Here is a 15,087-nt window from a genome sequence, read left to right on the forward strand (position 1 = left end):
ACACCAAATACACGCCACATTGTGTGTGTGGTACCCATCTCGGAAAATTAAGCAAAGAACGGATCAAGCCTTTACTGATAGCCGACTGAGCTGATTTTTTTTACAAAAATCCTTGAAAACTCATTTTCAAACAAATTAAGCGGCTCCAATAATATTTGTATGCAACTTTGCGATGGGTCCCACACAACACGATGTGTATTTGGTTTACCCCAAATGGTGTATCCATAGAAGGACCGAACACACTTATTTGTTTTTTCATGCCTAGCTACTTAACTAAACCTCTTCAAATTAGCATAAACACCCAATTAGGGATCGAAGTGAAAGGGAGTCCCATAAATCTACTACCCCACTTCTTGTCATCCCTATATTAGCTAGAACATCCATTACAAAGACTGCGTACGATATACGGAGTAGTAAATTACTCCAAATTGGTTGAGGCGGTGGGATGATTGATGAGCCCCATACTGACAGGAAGACTGATCGAGTAGGTGAGATCACAAACTATTCAACCGAAACAAGTGCATGTCTGCTGGATCTGAGATGCGGCCGTGAGGCTCGTGCACGGCCGTACAAGGACGGTGGATTCACAGCACAGCACACACAGGCTGTGGGTGGTTGGAATTTGAAGCCCCCAACAATCGTGTCGGGGATACTGTGAGACATTCACCTGCCTTACTTGATATTATAGCAGTCCAGTGTTGAGCTAGACGTACGTGATATCAAAGAAAAAATTGAGCAATAACAATGCCAAAATTCTTCTTTGCCTTGTGATGTTCGAGCTCCGTTCGTTTGCAAACAGGCCGAGTCTTAGGAAATAATACAATACAATCGTTAAGTTCGAGAGAACAATTCCATTGAATAATAAACTGAAACTGCAAAGTAAAACGATCGAACTGAAACCAAACAATAGTATGCGAACTAAGTTGTGTATTAACGATATCCTTAAAACAGATTCGCTGTTTTAGCGAGGGTGTTAGAGATTGTACCAACGTCTTTTTTCTAAAATAAAACAAATAGACCATGATCTGAGGAACACTTCTAGTGACCACCGTGGCATCTGAACACGCATGACACATCTGACTCTCTCTCATACAAAAAACGAATAATAGAATTTTGGAGTATATATCGAATCCGATTTTGTGTGGAACTAAGAAACGAAAATGCCTAGCTCAATCTATACACCAAAAGACCTTTGATATGCTGCACTGATTGAATTCGGGCCATGAATGAGATACATTAACACATGGAAACCAAAAGAGCTGGAAAGCCAGAAATCTTTCCCAGATTATGAACCGACACCTTCTAGTTGCCTGACGACCCTCCGAATTCTCTTTATCATTCACCAATTAATCTAAAAATTCCGACGTACACCGAGTTCGATTAGCAAATGAGTTGAGTTGAACCAAGCCATTAACAAACTAAGCCTCGAGCTGCTTCCGAACAGCTCGGTTCGTTTGGAACCGTATTGGACAATGACACCTAGCACCAATAGGTCGGCTTACTCTTAATAACGTGTTATTTAGAAGGAAAAATTATAATGCATCGATGAGGGGTCAGAGGAAATCAACGGGTGAACAACTAAAATGAGTTCATAGTTATAACCCCCTTCCCTTCGCTATCAGAAAAGGGAGTCAATCTTTGTCACCAGTTTCAAGCTTTCTGAAGAGAGATGGCGCTGCTAGCAAAGTACTCTCTCCGTCCCGATTTATTTGTACCCTTTTTGACTTTTTGAGAGCGTTTGACCTCTCAAAGAATTGACTATAATTTTCAATTCGTAATGTTTTTATTTTTTAACATGCAATATGAATCTTGTTTGATAGATCTCAATTAGTTTTATTATACAAAATTTTCAAAAAAAAATTATAAAATGTAAGATATAAGTATATTTTTGAAAGACAAGTATTTCGACAATTGGATAAACAAATTGGGACGGAGGGAGTAGTTCATTTGATGTTAAATTGTTAGCTTCAGAATCGTACTGCAGGAATGAATAAGCTTGATCAGACCCTAGTGTCATAGTCAAGAAGGTTGGCCGAAACTTCGAGGAAATTTATTTTTGAATGGAGCAGCCCTTTTCGAATAACTTACGATGAATCTTCGATAATAATTCACGAGCCCTAATGAATTTGACGTCCCTTCATAAACTCAAATATCAGACCTTCCTTCCTCTTGAAAACAAGGAGCACCACCAGATGGAAAGAGCCACATCTAATATAGCTACAATTCACGAAGGATTTGGTAAAGAAGAAATGAACTTAAAACAGATCCCTCAAAATTACTCCGTATGTCTACGGAAATCGGCTGCTTGGAAGCAATGGATGGTTAAGATTTTTGAGCGTTCGAATTAAATCCGAACCGTCAGTACCGAGATGATCGGCCGCTCGGCATCGTTGTCAAACACCTCTGTTTGACAGCATCCCCAATCCCTATCATCTTAGCCGGATTGAGAAATCCTGTAGTGCAATACCATCGATCTTGATAATGAATAGAAGAATATAATCCGAACTTTTACAAATTCTACTTATTTATTGTTTGAATGAAAATTCAAGCCGTCCATTGCCGAGATGGCTACCGCACCCCATGTCCATCTCAGCCAGCCGTTGTCCCTGGTCCCACCAAAGAGCAAGATCTTGTGCCAAACGTAAGAGTTTGGGCCTACTTTTTCAGGTGGGTCGAAAAACATGATTCCACAAATCAGACGACTTAGATTCATTTTCTCTTTTAAGTTTTTTTAATGATGATATATAAGTAGTCCGCTCCGCACAGTGACACGTTCCTCCAATCAAGACCAATACTGCGAGCAAACACCGTTCCAAATCTGCCGTCCTCTCTCACCTAAATCCCGATCGAGCCGTCGAACCTGCAGATGCTTGAGAAATCCAACGGCTGGTCAACGTAGTTTTCGACGGAGGACAAGATCCAACTGCACGTGGTGGGATCATCACAACAAGACAAAAATCGTAACAGTCTGACGATTAGTACAATACTGGTTTGGCCTAATATGCTAAATTACTTATTTTTTGTTTTTATTTAATTTTTAATTTTTGTATTTTTTAATTTTTCGTTAATTTTTTATAAATTATTTATTTATTATGACGAAAGAAATTTAAAAAGTAAAAAATTACAATCAAAACTTAAATTTTTTAATAATGAAAAAAATAAGCTAATAACCTATTTTTTTATCTTTATTCAATATAATTTATATTTCGATCATAATTTTTACTTTTTAAATTTATCTTATTATAACGGAGTAATAATTCAAAAAAAAATGACAAAAAACTAAAATTGTAAATTTTTTTAAATAAGGAAAAAAAAAAGCCATCCGACTTATATTAAACTTCCATCACAAAAACATTTCATTGATGATCTCTCTCATCCAAAGCAAAGACAAGAACACATTCTCTCTCTCTCTCTCTCTCTCTCTCTCTCTCTCTGTCTCTGTCTCTCTCAATTTTTGGTTTTGGAGTCACCACTACTTCACGCTTGCTTCAGATACCTTTCTATTCTCGTTCAACTTCGCATTAGATCTAACTTCCTATATCTTCTTCGAAACAGTGTCCCTCTCTCTCTCTCTCTCTCTCTCTCTCTCTCTCTCTCTATATATATATATATATATATATATATATATGTATATATCGTTGATTTACATAACGGAGTTGTCCAATGTGCTGACTGGCTTAGGAGGTTTTCTCCTTGATTTGTTTTCGTAAGTCATTTTGGTGTCTGTTTCGTTTTTGAATTATGGACCGGAATTACAATTTGCAAAATAATTGGAGTAAAATGTTGGGTTTGATTTTGTTGCAGATAATTGAAGAATGTGGAATTAGTGCTTGAGTTGCATGGCTATGTCTGGCGAGATCCAAGAACCTTTTGCCCTTAAATTTCGGGTATATCATCTGGTTTTTTTCACGAAATTTTACTCATCTTTACGAGTGATTTTTCAGCCCAGCGGGTATATCCTACGTGGTACCCGCTCGGCGTATTCAAGCCGTCCAATACACTTTTGGACGGCACAAATTGAAACTCTCACTCTCCTCACCCCAACACTCTCTCTCTCCTTTTTCTCTTTTCAAATCTCAGCCGTTCAAACACTTAATGGACGGCTTGGATGTACAACAGGCACCACGTGGTACCCGCTCCGCGCTGAAAAATTTTCCGTCACTCACTAATTTTTCAGTACTGAGTGGGTACCATGTGATGCTGCTCGGTGCATCTGAGCAATCTATTGCATTTTTTGACGGTTCAGATTTGGAGAGAGAAAGTGTTGAGGTGAGAGAAGAGAGAGGTTTCAATCCGAGACTTCTAAAAATGTATTGGACGGCTAGGATGTGCCGAGCGGGTAATACGTGGAATATACACAAAAAAATTCCTGGTTTGGTTTGTCTCTCGTGGAAAAAGTTATTCTGAAACCAAACTATGCTCTTTCCAATTAGGATCGAAATGATACCTGATTTTTTAAATCTTGACTGGTAAGAATTTTTTTGTCTACTCTCGTAGATGCTTCAAATTTTGCTCTTATTTGTAGTGTTTTGTTATCCTAATTGTGTACCCTTCGAATACCAAATCACATTTTATAGGATGGTTTGACATTTAAAGGATTCTACTTTTATGCTAAATTTGAGGGGAGAGAAAACAAGTTTGAAGGGTGCTTTCATACTTGCAGAGTCTACTGGAGCACCTAAAACCTTGCAAAATTTTGCATTCGAAGGTTTGGCTCAAGATGCTCTTAAACAAACTTTACTGACCCTGCTTGTGGGATTTAAGCTCCGCTCCATGCCATTATCCTCCATACTCCACCAAACTCCACTTTTTTCGTCTCATCCCAAGCCACAAAAAGCGATATGAGTCATCCATCTCGTAGGTCCTGGATCCAAGAATTTATGTACCACAAATCAACTGCATCGATATTTATAGCTATATGAACAAATCGTCTGAAGTGGAAGAATTTAGTTCAATTTATATTCACCACATATTTTGTAAAGCAAAATACGATTGTTCGTATAGCCTTCACTGTCCAATAGAGTTGATTTTTTTTGCAAGGGTAGGGTGATCATTAGCCTAAATCCATATCTTGAAGGCCATTTCAAATCAATGTGTGATCGTTGCAGTCTTTAAAAGAGAAAAATATTACTTAACTTTCTCCTGCATCTAGAGTGTCCTGCTGATTCTCAATCTACATAACTTGATAGAATTTACATCCGCGGATTCCTTGCCTTAACCCTCCTGTACTTCCAAAATATCCTCTTGTTAATTTTGTAACAATACTGGATAAACGTTGGGGGAACATATAAAAAGCTCTGCGAAAAGCAATTATCTTCCAAGTTGAACTTCAGCTGTTGCAAAATACACAAAATATCACCCCGATTTACTCTCTTCTTGAAGTCTGCCTTAATAATCATTCTGGGAGGTACAGATTTCTGATCATAGAATTGGATTATCTTTTGAGGTATAAGGATATTTTCTACTCCTAGTGCCAAACTTTAGAGTGAATTGTATATCTGTACTCATTTACTTTGATTAATAAATTTCTTTTGCCTATCAAAAAACAAAAAAGCAAAAAAGCGTTAGATTGAATTGTAGTTGACTGTTAGTCGGATCGAGTAGTGAGTTCGCCTTTAATCGTGATGCCTTGTACTGTACTTCTATTCCATACTACAGTTATGGATCTGGGGTCTGTTAAGCAGAACAAGGCTTTGGAGATGGTTACGAGTGAGTTCAGAGAAAGAGTTAGTTAACTGATTGTGAATTGAGTAGTTTTTTGTTCAGGAGCTTCTTATGCTAATAGTTCTTAAAAGAATTTCTCATAAGTGATTCAAGTTAGTTCACTTATTTGTATGGATGTGCAATAGTATTAATTTGCAAAAGAGGAAATCAGACGGATTCCTTTCTCCATTTTCACTAGTTTGGTATTTTAGCAATCATATTTCCATATAGCTTACATCTATCTATAGTTTTGTAGTTGTCTTTGGAATATTGAAGTGCAACATAGTTTGCTTACCGTGTGGAAAGGTAATGTCGCCAACGAGAAAAGAGCTACTTGTGTAATATTTTAGACGGCCTATTCAGGATAGATATGTCCTGTAATTGTTTTATCTCGTCTTTTGATATCCCAAAACTGAATTGGGCTGGCAAATGTACAACCAGCGAACTTGGAAATATGTCAGGGGTTGAGTTCAAGATAAACGTTTCATGTTAGGAAAATAAATGATCATTACATTTCTGGATTTTGTTTGTGGCAATTGCTTGTCATTTAGATACCATTATCCATGTGCAATTTCTTTTGTTTCTACAGGCATGGCGTGAGAAATTGTTTGTTTAAATTGTGGGAGTTTTGAAACTTTTTTTCCTTGTTAGTAAACTACAATGACAATTATGAGTTGTGGCTCTGACTCAAGCGGTAAAATGAATAGTGGACTGTTTTTGCTAACTTTCTCCATGCATTTGCATCAGTGCACTTATGGACGACTAATAAATTAAGTATTAAACTTGTCTGCTCTTAAAATTATAGTAATGTCTTGGGCGTGATCTGATTGCCTTCTTAACTAACAATGCACAGGCAGATTCTCTACACTCTGGATCAATCTCATTTGGAAAGTTTGAAGCGGAGTCCTTATCTTGGGAAAGGAGGTCATCCTTCTCACACAACCGGTACCTTGAAGAGGTGGAGAAATATTCGAAACCAGGTTCAGTTACTGAGAAGAAGGCTTATTTTGAAGCTCACTTCAGAAGGAAGGCCCTTCTAAGCCAAAGTTCATCTGAATGCCAAAATGGTATAGATTACCAAACAAGTGAGAATGACGAATCAGAGAACATGGTTTTCAGAGAGGAACTTGAGCACAATGATGAGGGTAATCATCATATACAATTTGACAAGAGTTCGGTTGGTTCAGACTGTGGTGGAGAAAGGGCAGTGATGGAATATGGTAGAGAATACTTGGGAACTTCACATATTGAACCTGCGGTTGAAGCTAATGTCAATGAAGGCAGTGGTTCTGTGCAAAGTGGCTGTGAACATGTCAACCCTGAGGAAGTACATCAAAATGAAACTGAGAGGTTCCCTCTTATTGGCGCTGAACCAGGAAGAGAAGTAAGAGAGGAGTTTCATGATGAAGCGGTGAATGTAGATTTGTCATTGTCATGTAAAGCTACAAATCTGTCGACTGATAATCACACTGCCACGATGCATGATAGTGCTAGTTTAGAACACCAACGAGAGTCTTCCCTCAAGGTTGGTGTTTTTAGCATGCATGTGCACATTTTTCTCTGTACTTATTTGATGTTGAAAGCAGCTGTGCTGATGCATAAATTTCCAAGAATAAAATTCGGTATACCAGAAATTGAACAAATGCTTTTATGGTTTTGGTTGTTGTATTGGAAATAGTTATGTTATCCACTGTTTGTTTATCCTGAAGCATAATTGATCTTACCCCTTGCATTTTTCTTATGGCTTACACTGCTTAATGTCCCGGCTGTAGGCGGGGTCACAATTGGGAAGCAAAACTGTGAAGGCCAAATCAAAGTCGTCTCTTGGCAATGTAACTCGGGTTCAGAGAAATGTTTCAAGTGAACTTTGTAAAGGCGATGCAAAGAAACCTACTAGAATAGAAAAAGAAAGTTCTCAGACTACAAAATCAGAAAAGCAATCGCCACAAACGGCTGCCCCGACCATACGTTCTGTGCACAAGACTTCAAAACGAGAGGCAAGTACTGCTTTAATATCTTAAAAATGGACCTTTGGAAATATTGAAATAGTGGTTAGAGTCGGTTGACATTGGCTGAAAGCCCTACTTGATGGTCTTGAGGTATTTCTATCCGTTATTCTATTTATGAATTTTCTCTGCACGTGGTTACTAGCTGCCATTTTTTACAGGTTTCCAAAAGTTCAAACCTAAAAGTGGTTCATTCTAACAAAAGGTAGTTATTGCTTTCCAAATTCATGACTCCTTGCTTAATACCCTCTCAATGAAGATATCATCGGTTTAATGCTAAGGCAGTGTTTGGATCTTGGATTCACAGAGGGATTTGTGGAGGGAAAACAAAAGCAACCGGAAACAAGAGCGCAAATTAGGTTCACAAATTCCTTGCAGAGTGCCTCCACAAATCGTTACCAAAACCCAAGATCCAGACACAGCCTAATGCAATTTTGTATCTTCTTTGTATGGAACTGAAAGATGCTTCCCTACTAGCAGTGAAAAGGAAGTGAATAGCAAAAAGATTGTTGAGCCTAAGCCTTCTGTGTCCGACAAGGTTGTTCCTAAAGCACGGCAACCAACAAACAGGTTCTTGAGCAACGTCATATCAAATGCTTTAATAAGTAGATGATTTGGCTGACTACATTTCGAGGTCTAACATGCAGTTACTTTTATGCAGGCCCAAGCAGACTGAGATTTCAGCTAAACCGGGCATGAAACAGAGCTCTGCAGTGTACAATCTGGAAAGAGATCAACTAGCGGAAAGGCGGAAAGAGGCAAGGAAGCACGTTAATATTATTTCATTTATTGAAAGAAAAACAGAAGAGATACCTATGTAGCTTCTTTTTTCACTCTTCTTCCTCAGTTATCACCATATCTTGTGAAGTTACGACCAAAAATGCATGCAAGGAGGCTGAGAAATCAAATCCAATGCAAATAAATTAGTTTGTAAACACGTTTCATAAGTGTGACCGGATAACATTCATTGAAATTCCTCTGAATAAACTCATTCTGAATCAATTACAAATTACTTAGATGCCTCAGCTAGGAAATTTTTCTTTAAATACTTTAAGACTAGCTTCTATACCAGCAACTGAACTGTGTTGAGTTGTTATCCATATTGGGACAAATTACAGCAATACGAACAGTTTCCTGTTCATATCATAGGTAATAGATAAGATTACCTGTTTGCTGTAATAACAATATGAAGATGCTTTGGTGAAGAAATCTCTATCTGCAGGAAAAGGAAGCTGAGCTTAAAGAGCTACGGAAAAGCCTAAATTTCAGAGCAACGCCCATGCCTTCTTTCTATCATGCAGCTGTACAGCGTGATTCACATAAACAGAAGGTACAGAAACAAGCCTGTAATGCATACTTTTTGAAGGCTCAATTATCATATCTGGAGAGACATAAAAATTCCTGTAGATATTAGTTTTCATTTGCATTATATGAGGTTTGTAGCCATATGAGTATCTATCAGAACTTAGAGATAGAATGATGTGCCTTCTTCTCTGTGCTTGTGCCTGTAACCGAGAGTCAACCTTGCTGTCCAATATTTTCCTTCCGGAACTGAAGAAGCGATATCTGATGTTCGTAGCTTCGTCTATTTCTTTCTCAGGCTGTATCAAGTAACACGAAATCAAATAGACTCGGTATTAAGTCAGCTCAAGTGTGTCTGGCTGCTGGAAAATTTCCATCTTTTGGGAAAGCAGGAAATCAGCAATCCCCGTCCAACATTGGAAATGCCAACACAAGAGATTTACCTCAAGTTTCAGCGGCAACCAACTACAGTCTAGCATCAGTGTCCTCTGAAACCAGTGAAACTTCCCGCACTCATAGACAAGAGGAAAAAACTAGTGAGGTAACTAGCAGAAAAATGCTCTTGGACGAAATTGATGTGAGTTCGCCGAAACATCGAGTACCAGGGAGTAGTAACAAGGTTTTGACAGGACAGAGATTTGAGGGGAAGCATAAAGATGAAGCTAATAGAAGCAATGCTGGGATGGTGAGGAAGGACACGAAAAGTGTAGGCATTGGCAGTGCTACAGGAACTAGTCGTTTAGTTGTCGGTGTTCCCTCCTAATCATGTGTGTTGCCAATTCGAATCCATCCATTCTGCTCCTCAAACAGGGGTTAGAAATGCACATGTCTCTTGTATATCAGTTGTTATTTACTCTTACTTCCACCGTTTAAGTGTTAGCAGTGTGTTAAGCGCGCCTTAGTGAAAGAAGTGAATAATGTTTGCTTTTGGAGCATTGTAATTGATAGCCCTTCAAAGGATGTTTTAGAAATTTCAGCTCATAATCAATGATCGAGATTAGGAAATCCGATATATTAGCATGCACTGTGGGTCAAACTGTGTATGGGGGATTTACTTTCTAGTACATTATTCATATTAGAGGTCAGGGCATGCGCAACGCATGTGCAAATGAAATGTTTGACAAAATATGCACAATATTTCCGACTAATTTTGTCAACGTTTGATTTGCAGACGCATTGCGCGTGACGGGCCTCTAGTTGGTTATAAATGTGTCCCAAAATTCACAAAAGACTGAAACCTTTAAACATGCTCGATTGATACTACTATAATCCAGCAACAAAGGAAACAATGGCTAGAGACTTTCTCTGTAAGATAAGGTCACAAGCGAGGCAGATACAATACAGAAAATTAAATTAAAGTTTACTGTTGTAGAAAGCTCATAGGATTAGGACGGATCGGCCGCTCGGCACCGCTCATCCGGGAGATGCTCGCAGCATCCCTGTCCGGACTAGGGACCCTCTAACAAAAACATCCAACAAGAACAATAAGAAATTACAGAAAAAGCCTTTCTACCCCCAAAAAAAAATGGGGCAAAAACTGGTTAAACAAAAAACAGAAAAAGGGTAATCAAGCAGTCTTTTTGTTCATGTTGGTGGCAAGCTGGCGCATCTGAAATCTCCAAAAGCAAAAATAAGCAAAACCCAAACCAACCATCACATATATCCAAACAGCGTCTTCCTCCTTCTCCTTCTCCGACTCCACCTCCACGATCCTAAACTCCTCCCTCCCCCCATCATTCCCCATCATGCCCTCGTCCACGTGCCCGTACAACACGTACACCCTGTCCCCGCCACCCACCGCCACCCCGCTCGCGAACCCCTCCGCGTCGAGGGCTGTTTCGTCAAACACCGCCCCGTCCGCCCAACTGCTGTCGCTCTTGATGAAGTACGCCGTCGTGTGGGACACCACGATGACGACTCCGTCGCTCCTGACGGCCATCCCGTCCGCCGCCGTTAGGTTCTTGTTTAGCAATACGGTTCGTGCGGTTCCGTCTTGTTCGTTGACTTTGAACATCTTCCCCGTGTTTGACTGGACCACGAGGAGGTATCCCTTGCCGTTGTAAACGATGCCGTTTAGGCCGCAGGAGGTGTAGATTTTGTTGGGCTCGACGGGGTGGGAGGTGAAGGCGGGGGATGTGGAGAAGACGGAGGCGGCGCCGGATGGGGTGATTTTCCAGATGCGGTTGTTGGCGGAGTCGGTGACGTAGGCGTTGCCGGAGAAGTCGACGGCGACGTCGTTGGGGGAGGAGGAGGGGAGGGGGGTTAGGAAGAGGAGGGGGAGGAGAGGGGGGGAGCGGAGGTCGAAGGCGGCGAGGGCGTTGAGGGAGGGGGAGCGGAGGACGGCGAGTAGGCGGCGGGTGTGGTGGTCGACGAGGACGCCGACAAAGGAGGAGTTGTCGGGGAGGGAGGGGTGGTCGCCAGGAGGGAGAAGGGTGGCGGTAACGGAGGCGTCGGAGATGGAGAGGAGGGTGGGGCGGCGGAGGGAGCCGAGGACGAAGTGCTGGGCGGAGGGGTCGTAGGAGAGGGATTCGGGGTAGAGGTTGGGGTAGCCGCGGATGGTGATGAGGTGGGGCGGTTTGGAGGAGGAAGTTGGGGGAATTAGGGCGAAGCAGAAGAAGGTGATCGCGATGAAGATGATTGTTGTCTTGAGAGACATGATCGTTGATTTCGATTTGTGCGTCCGGTTGGAGAACTGGATCTGGGTAGAAGGTGTTTGTTGTGGTTAACTATTTTATGCTCTCTCTTTTTTAATTTCTGTAGTGGTCTAAATCCTTGGAGGAAAAGATTTTTGTTACTATAAAAACAATTTCCTGAGGAGAATGAGAAAAGTCAGACCTTTGTTTTTATTTATTTTTAATTATTAGTTTCTCAGAGGAAATAATTTTGATGGATAAAATATTAAAAAATGATACTCACATAATAACCTAAACAGAACGCCAAACACAACCTCTCACATATACATGTGGGCTTCATAAACATTATTATATGTAAGCCTCACATGTATGTGAAAGATTGTGTAAGTTTTTGTGTTTGAATTATTATAAAATATTTCCTTGTTTGACAAAACTTTGTACCTATCTTGTCCTCCAAGACCCAAGTGTTTTTTTAGAAATCAAAGTGTTTTTTAAGAAATCAAACACTATTGATGCAAACACTTTTTTTTCGTCTTTTAGTAAATGAATTTACAAGGTTGCATACATTTTTTACAAATTTCAGGGACTGTTTCATAAATTCACCTGCTAAAAGACAAAAAAATGAGTGTTTGCATTAATCAAAGAATTGTCTAAATCAATTTCTTTTTTGTTTAGTAACCGGATGTTTACGCCAACTTGCGCGTACTTCGACTAATTCCCTGATTCCTGGCACTAAAAGTAACGACCGGACATAACCTCTAGTGGCCCCAATATTTGAAATGCTTGGCCTCTTTAAAAATAAAATATGTGACTTTATAGAAGAGCACTTATTGCTTTCTCATAACCTTAGAAGGCCATCGAGTGAGAAATATTTTTGGGTAAGAACAACAACGTTAGACTGATTGAGGTCTAGTTTAGACTTTAGTGGGTTGGATGTTGTCTTCCGTTGGGCAGTGGCAGACCCAGAAATTCTATATACTTGAGGCACCTATTATTTAAAATCTTGAAATATATTAATCTGTATGTATACCACTAAATTATCATTTTATTATTGAATATTGATCACTTATTCTATTCTACAACCGATTTTTCACAATCTTCATGAATAAAAATACAGTTTCGACTGTCGCGATTGCAACTATAAGATTAATGCCAAAATTAAGAGTAAGTAAATTAAAGGATATAATAATTTAGTAATTTGATATTCATAATATTGTGAATTGAGAGGAAAACAAAAAGAGGTAGAACAAAAATGAAAAGGAAAAATAGGGGAACCCAATCGCCTGAAACTTTTCACAACTTGTAGTGATCACAACACCATGCATGTTGATGGTTTGCACTAGTGTATGAAACTTTTTATATTTATATTTATATTTATATTTATATTATTATTATTATTTTAAAAAAGGCTTGGGGGCATGTGCCCCAACGTAGGTCTGCCCGCGGGGCTTTCAAATTAGAAGCCCAGACGGGTAAGACGGGGGGTTTGATTCATGATGACAAAGGCCAATAGATCGTAGGCTTTCAAAGAAATCTTTCCTCGGCAAATTCTAGTACCTATGGTTGAATGTTGGGCGCTTCGTGACGGCCTGAAAATAGCTTTGGGTAGAAACCTCAGAGGAATTTTGTGGAGACCGATTCTCTGGTTCTCACAAAGCTCCTCCAACATGATAACCTTGGTAACCATGTTCTTTGCAATGTTATCACTGGTTGCAGGTCAACGCTCCAGAGCCTTGGGAGTGAAGTGATGCACATCTTCAGGGAAGCGAACCGATATGCCGGTGTTTACACCCATTTTTGGCTAAAATTCAGCAAATCAATTTGTGGTTAGAAGAAGGTCTTGAATGAAGGTCTCAAGCGCTAAAAAGCCTCATGATCGGTCATCCACGAAATCGGGCCGATCTGAACGCCACTGATCGAGTTGAGTTTTCAAAGGCCTGGGCCAAATTATGCCTAAGATTTCGTTATCACAAGCCCAAGCCCAAGATTGGCCAAAGACTTGGGTTGACCCACTAGATCTGAGTGTTTTATCCAGGCCTAGGCCAGTTCTTAGAAATAATAAGGCCTTCTAAATGGGCCTAAATCAGTTAGAGCCCAAGTTTTCTTTCTAAACTTGGGCTCGCATGGCTTACAAAAAGAAGAGGCCTATGATGCTCCTCAAGTTCAGGCCCAAGTAATAGATGGGCCTACTTCTGAAAGAAAACGTCACCTATAGCCTTCAGTTGGCAGGGAAAAGGTCTCAAGCTGTTCACAAGTAGCTCAAAGGCCTAGAATGTTCTTATTGGGCAGATCTAGGTAAGCTGCTTAAAAGCAGCTCAATGTCTGAGTCTTTACTATCCTTCATCATGAAGCAAGGCTTAGGACACATGGCAACCATGCATGGAGACATCCCAAGCAGCTTAGGCCTGGACAAGCAGCTCAAAGGCCTAGAAGGTTCTATCTAACATCACACAAGCTGCTCACAAGCAGCTCAACCAAGCTTGCGTTTTTGGCCTTGGTGGGCCCAAATATCCCTTTTTTATAAACATCCAGCTCACAAGCAGCTCAAAGGCCTCAAGCTGCTCACAAGCAGCTCAAAGGCCTAGAATGTTCTTGTTCGATAGACCTGGGTAAGCTGCTTACAAACAGCTCAAGGTCTGAGTGGACCTCATCCTTCAGCATAAAGCAAAGCCAAGAACAGGTGGCGTACATGCAGCCCTTGGAGCTGTTAGTGAATGACTCATGCAGACCTAAGCAAGCTGCACACAAGCAGCTCACTAAGGTCTGTTAATCTTTTATTTCTCGATTCTTCTTTCATAAGGAGTCAAGATTAGAGGATTTAAAGGCCCACAAGAGATAGAAGACCAATAAAATGGTAGGAAGGCCCGGAGAAGTATTGATCTTTAGCAGTGGTGGGCCCAGAGGATGTCCAATCAAGCAGTAGCTTGAGTGTTGAAGTAGCTTAAAGGCCTGGATGCTGAAATTCCTTTTGCTATGTTACAAAGTTTTATGCAGAAAATGAGGATTTTTCAGGCCTTGGCCATTTTCTTGGAGTGAAGAGCACGTTTTGGTCAAAGAACAACCCCCCATTGGAGCATTTCGAAGCTGCTCAAGCCTAAGCCTCTGCTAGAAGGCCACATGGCAGCCTTGCATGAAGGCCTGTGGAAACAACTCAAGCAGCTCAAGGCCCGGAAGCATTGCTTATAAATACCAGAATTGAAGGCCTTGGCAAAGGTCCCCGACCATCAAGCCCCCCGGCTTATGCAAATTTATGTTTTAATTATCTTCTATCTTTCGGTCCCCGACCATCAAGCCCCCGGCTTATGCACCTACATTTTCATTTCTTTCAAGCATTACTTCAATTATCTTTACTTTCCCGCAAAGCTTTTTATCTTTCCGCCCAATCTAGCCCAGCCTAGATTTTATTTCCTTTCATTTCATTGTACCTAAACTTCGTTAAACCG

General features: G+C 40.3%; 2 protein-coding genes across 7 annotated transcripts; one reads left to right on the forward strand and one right to left on the reverse strand.

Annotated features, from left to right (window-relative positions):
• The first annotated feature begins 3,358 nt into the window (after positions 1 to 3,358).
• On the forward strand, positions 3,359 to 10,031 carry LOC131301894 (protein WVD2-like 7). Of its 6 annotated transcripts, none has more exons than XM_058328402.1 (10): positions 3,384 to 3,706; positions 3,805 to 3,887; positions 6,557 to 7,228; positions 7,476 to 7,700; positions 7,871 to 7,914; positions 8,187 to 8,279; positions 8,371 to 8,467; positions 8,932 to 9,039; positions 9,310 to 9,552; positions 9,641 to 10,031. In XM_058328402.1, the coding sequence occupies exons 2-10, from the start codon at positions 3,840 to 3,842 to the stop codon at positions 9,698 to 9,700; spliced, it is 1,590 nt and encodes a 529-aa protein (XP_058184385.1). In that variant the 5' UTR covers positions 3,384 to 3,706; positions 3,805 to 3,839; the 3' UTR covers positions 9,701 to 10,031. The 6 variants fall into 6 exon arrangements, with proteins under 6 accessions (XP_058184383.1, XP_058184382.1, XP_058184385.1 ...); XM_058328401.1 differs by having other exon boundaries at positions 9,646 to 10,031; XM_058328404.1 differs by adding an exon at positions 5,960 to 6,009 and having other exon boundaries at positions 3,692 to 3,706; positions 8,190 to 8,279; positions 9,310 to 10,031.
• Positions 10,032 to 10,240: 209 nt separating this feature from the next.
• Positions 10,241 to 11,772, reverse strand: LOC131301895 (uncharacterized). Its single transcript, XM_058328405.1, has one exon. It carries the CDS (start codon positions 11,665 to 11,667, stop codon positions 10,579 to 10,581), a length of 1,089 nt encoding a protein of 362 aa, XP_058184388.1. The 5' UTR covers positions 11,668 to 11,772; the 3' UTR covers positions 10,241 to 10,578.
• Positions 11,773 to 15,087: the final 3,315 nt, after the last annotated feature.

Source organism: Rhododendron vialii, chromosome 9a (assembly GCF_030253575.1).
Source record: "Rhododendron vialii isolate Sample 1 chromosome 9a, ASM3025357v1".
NCBI classification, from domain to species: domain Eukaryota; kingdom Viridiplantae; phylum Streptophyta; class Magnoliopsida; order Ericales; family Ericaceae; genus Rhododendron; species Rhododendron vialii.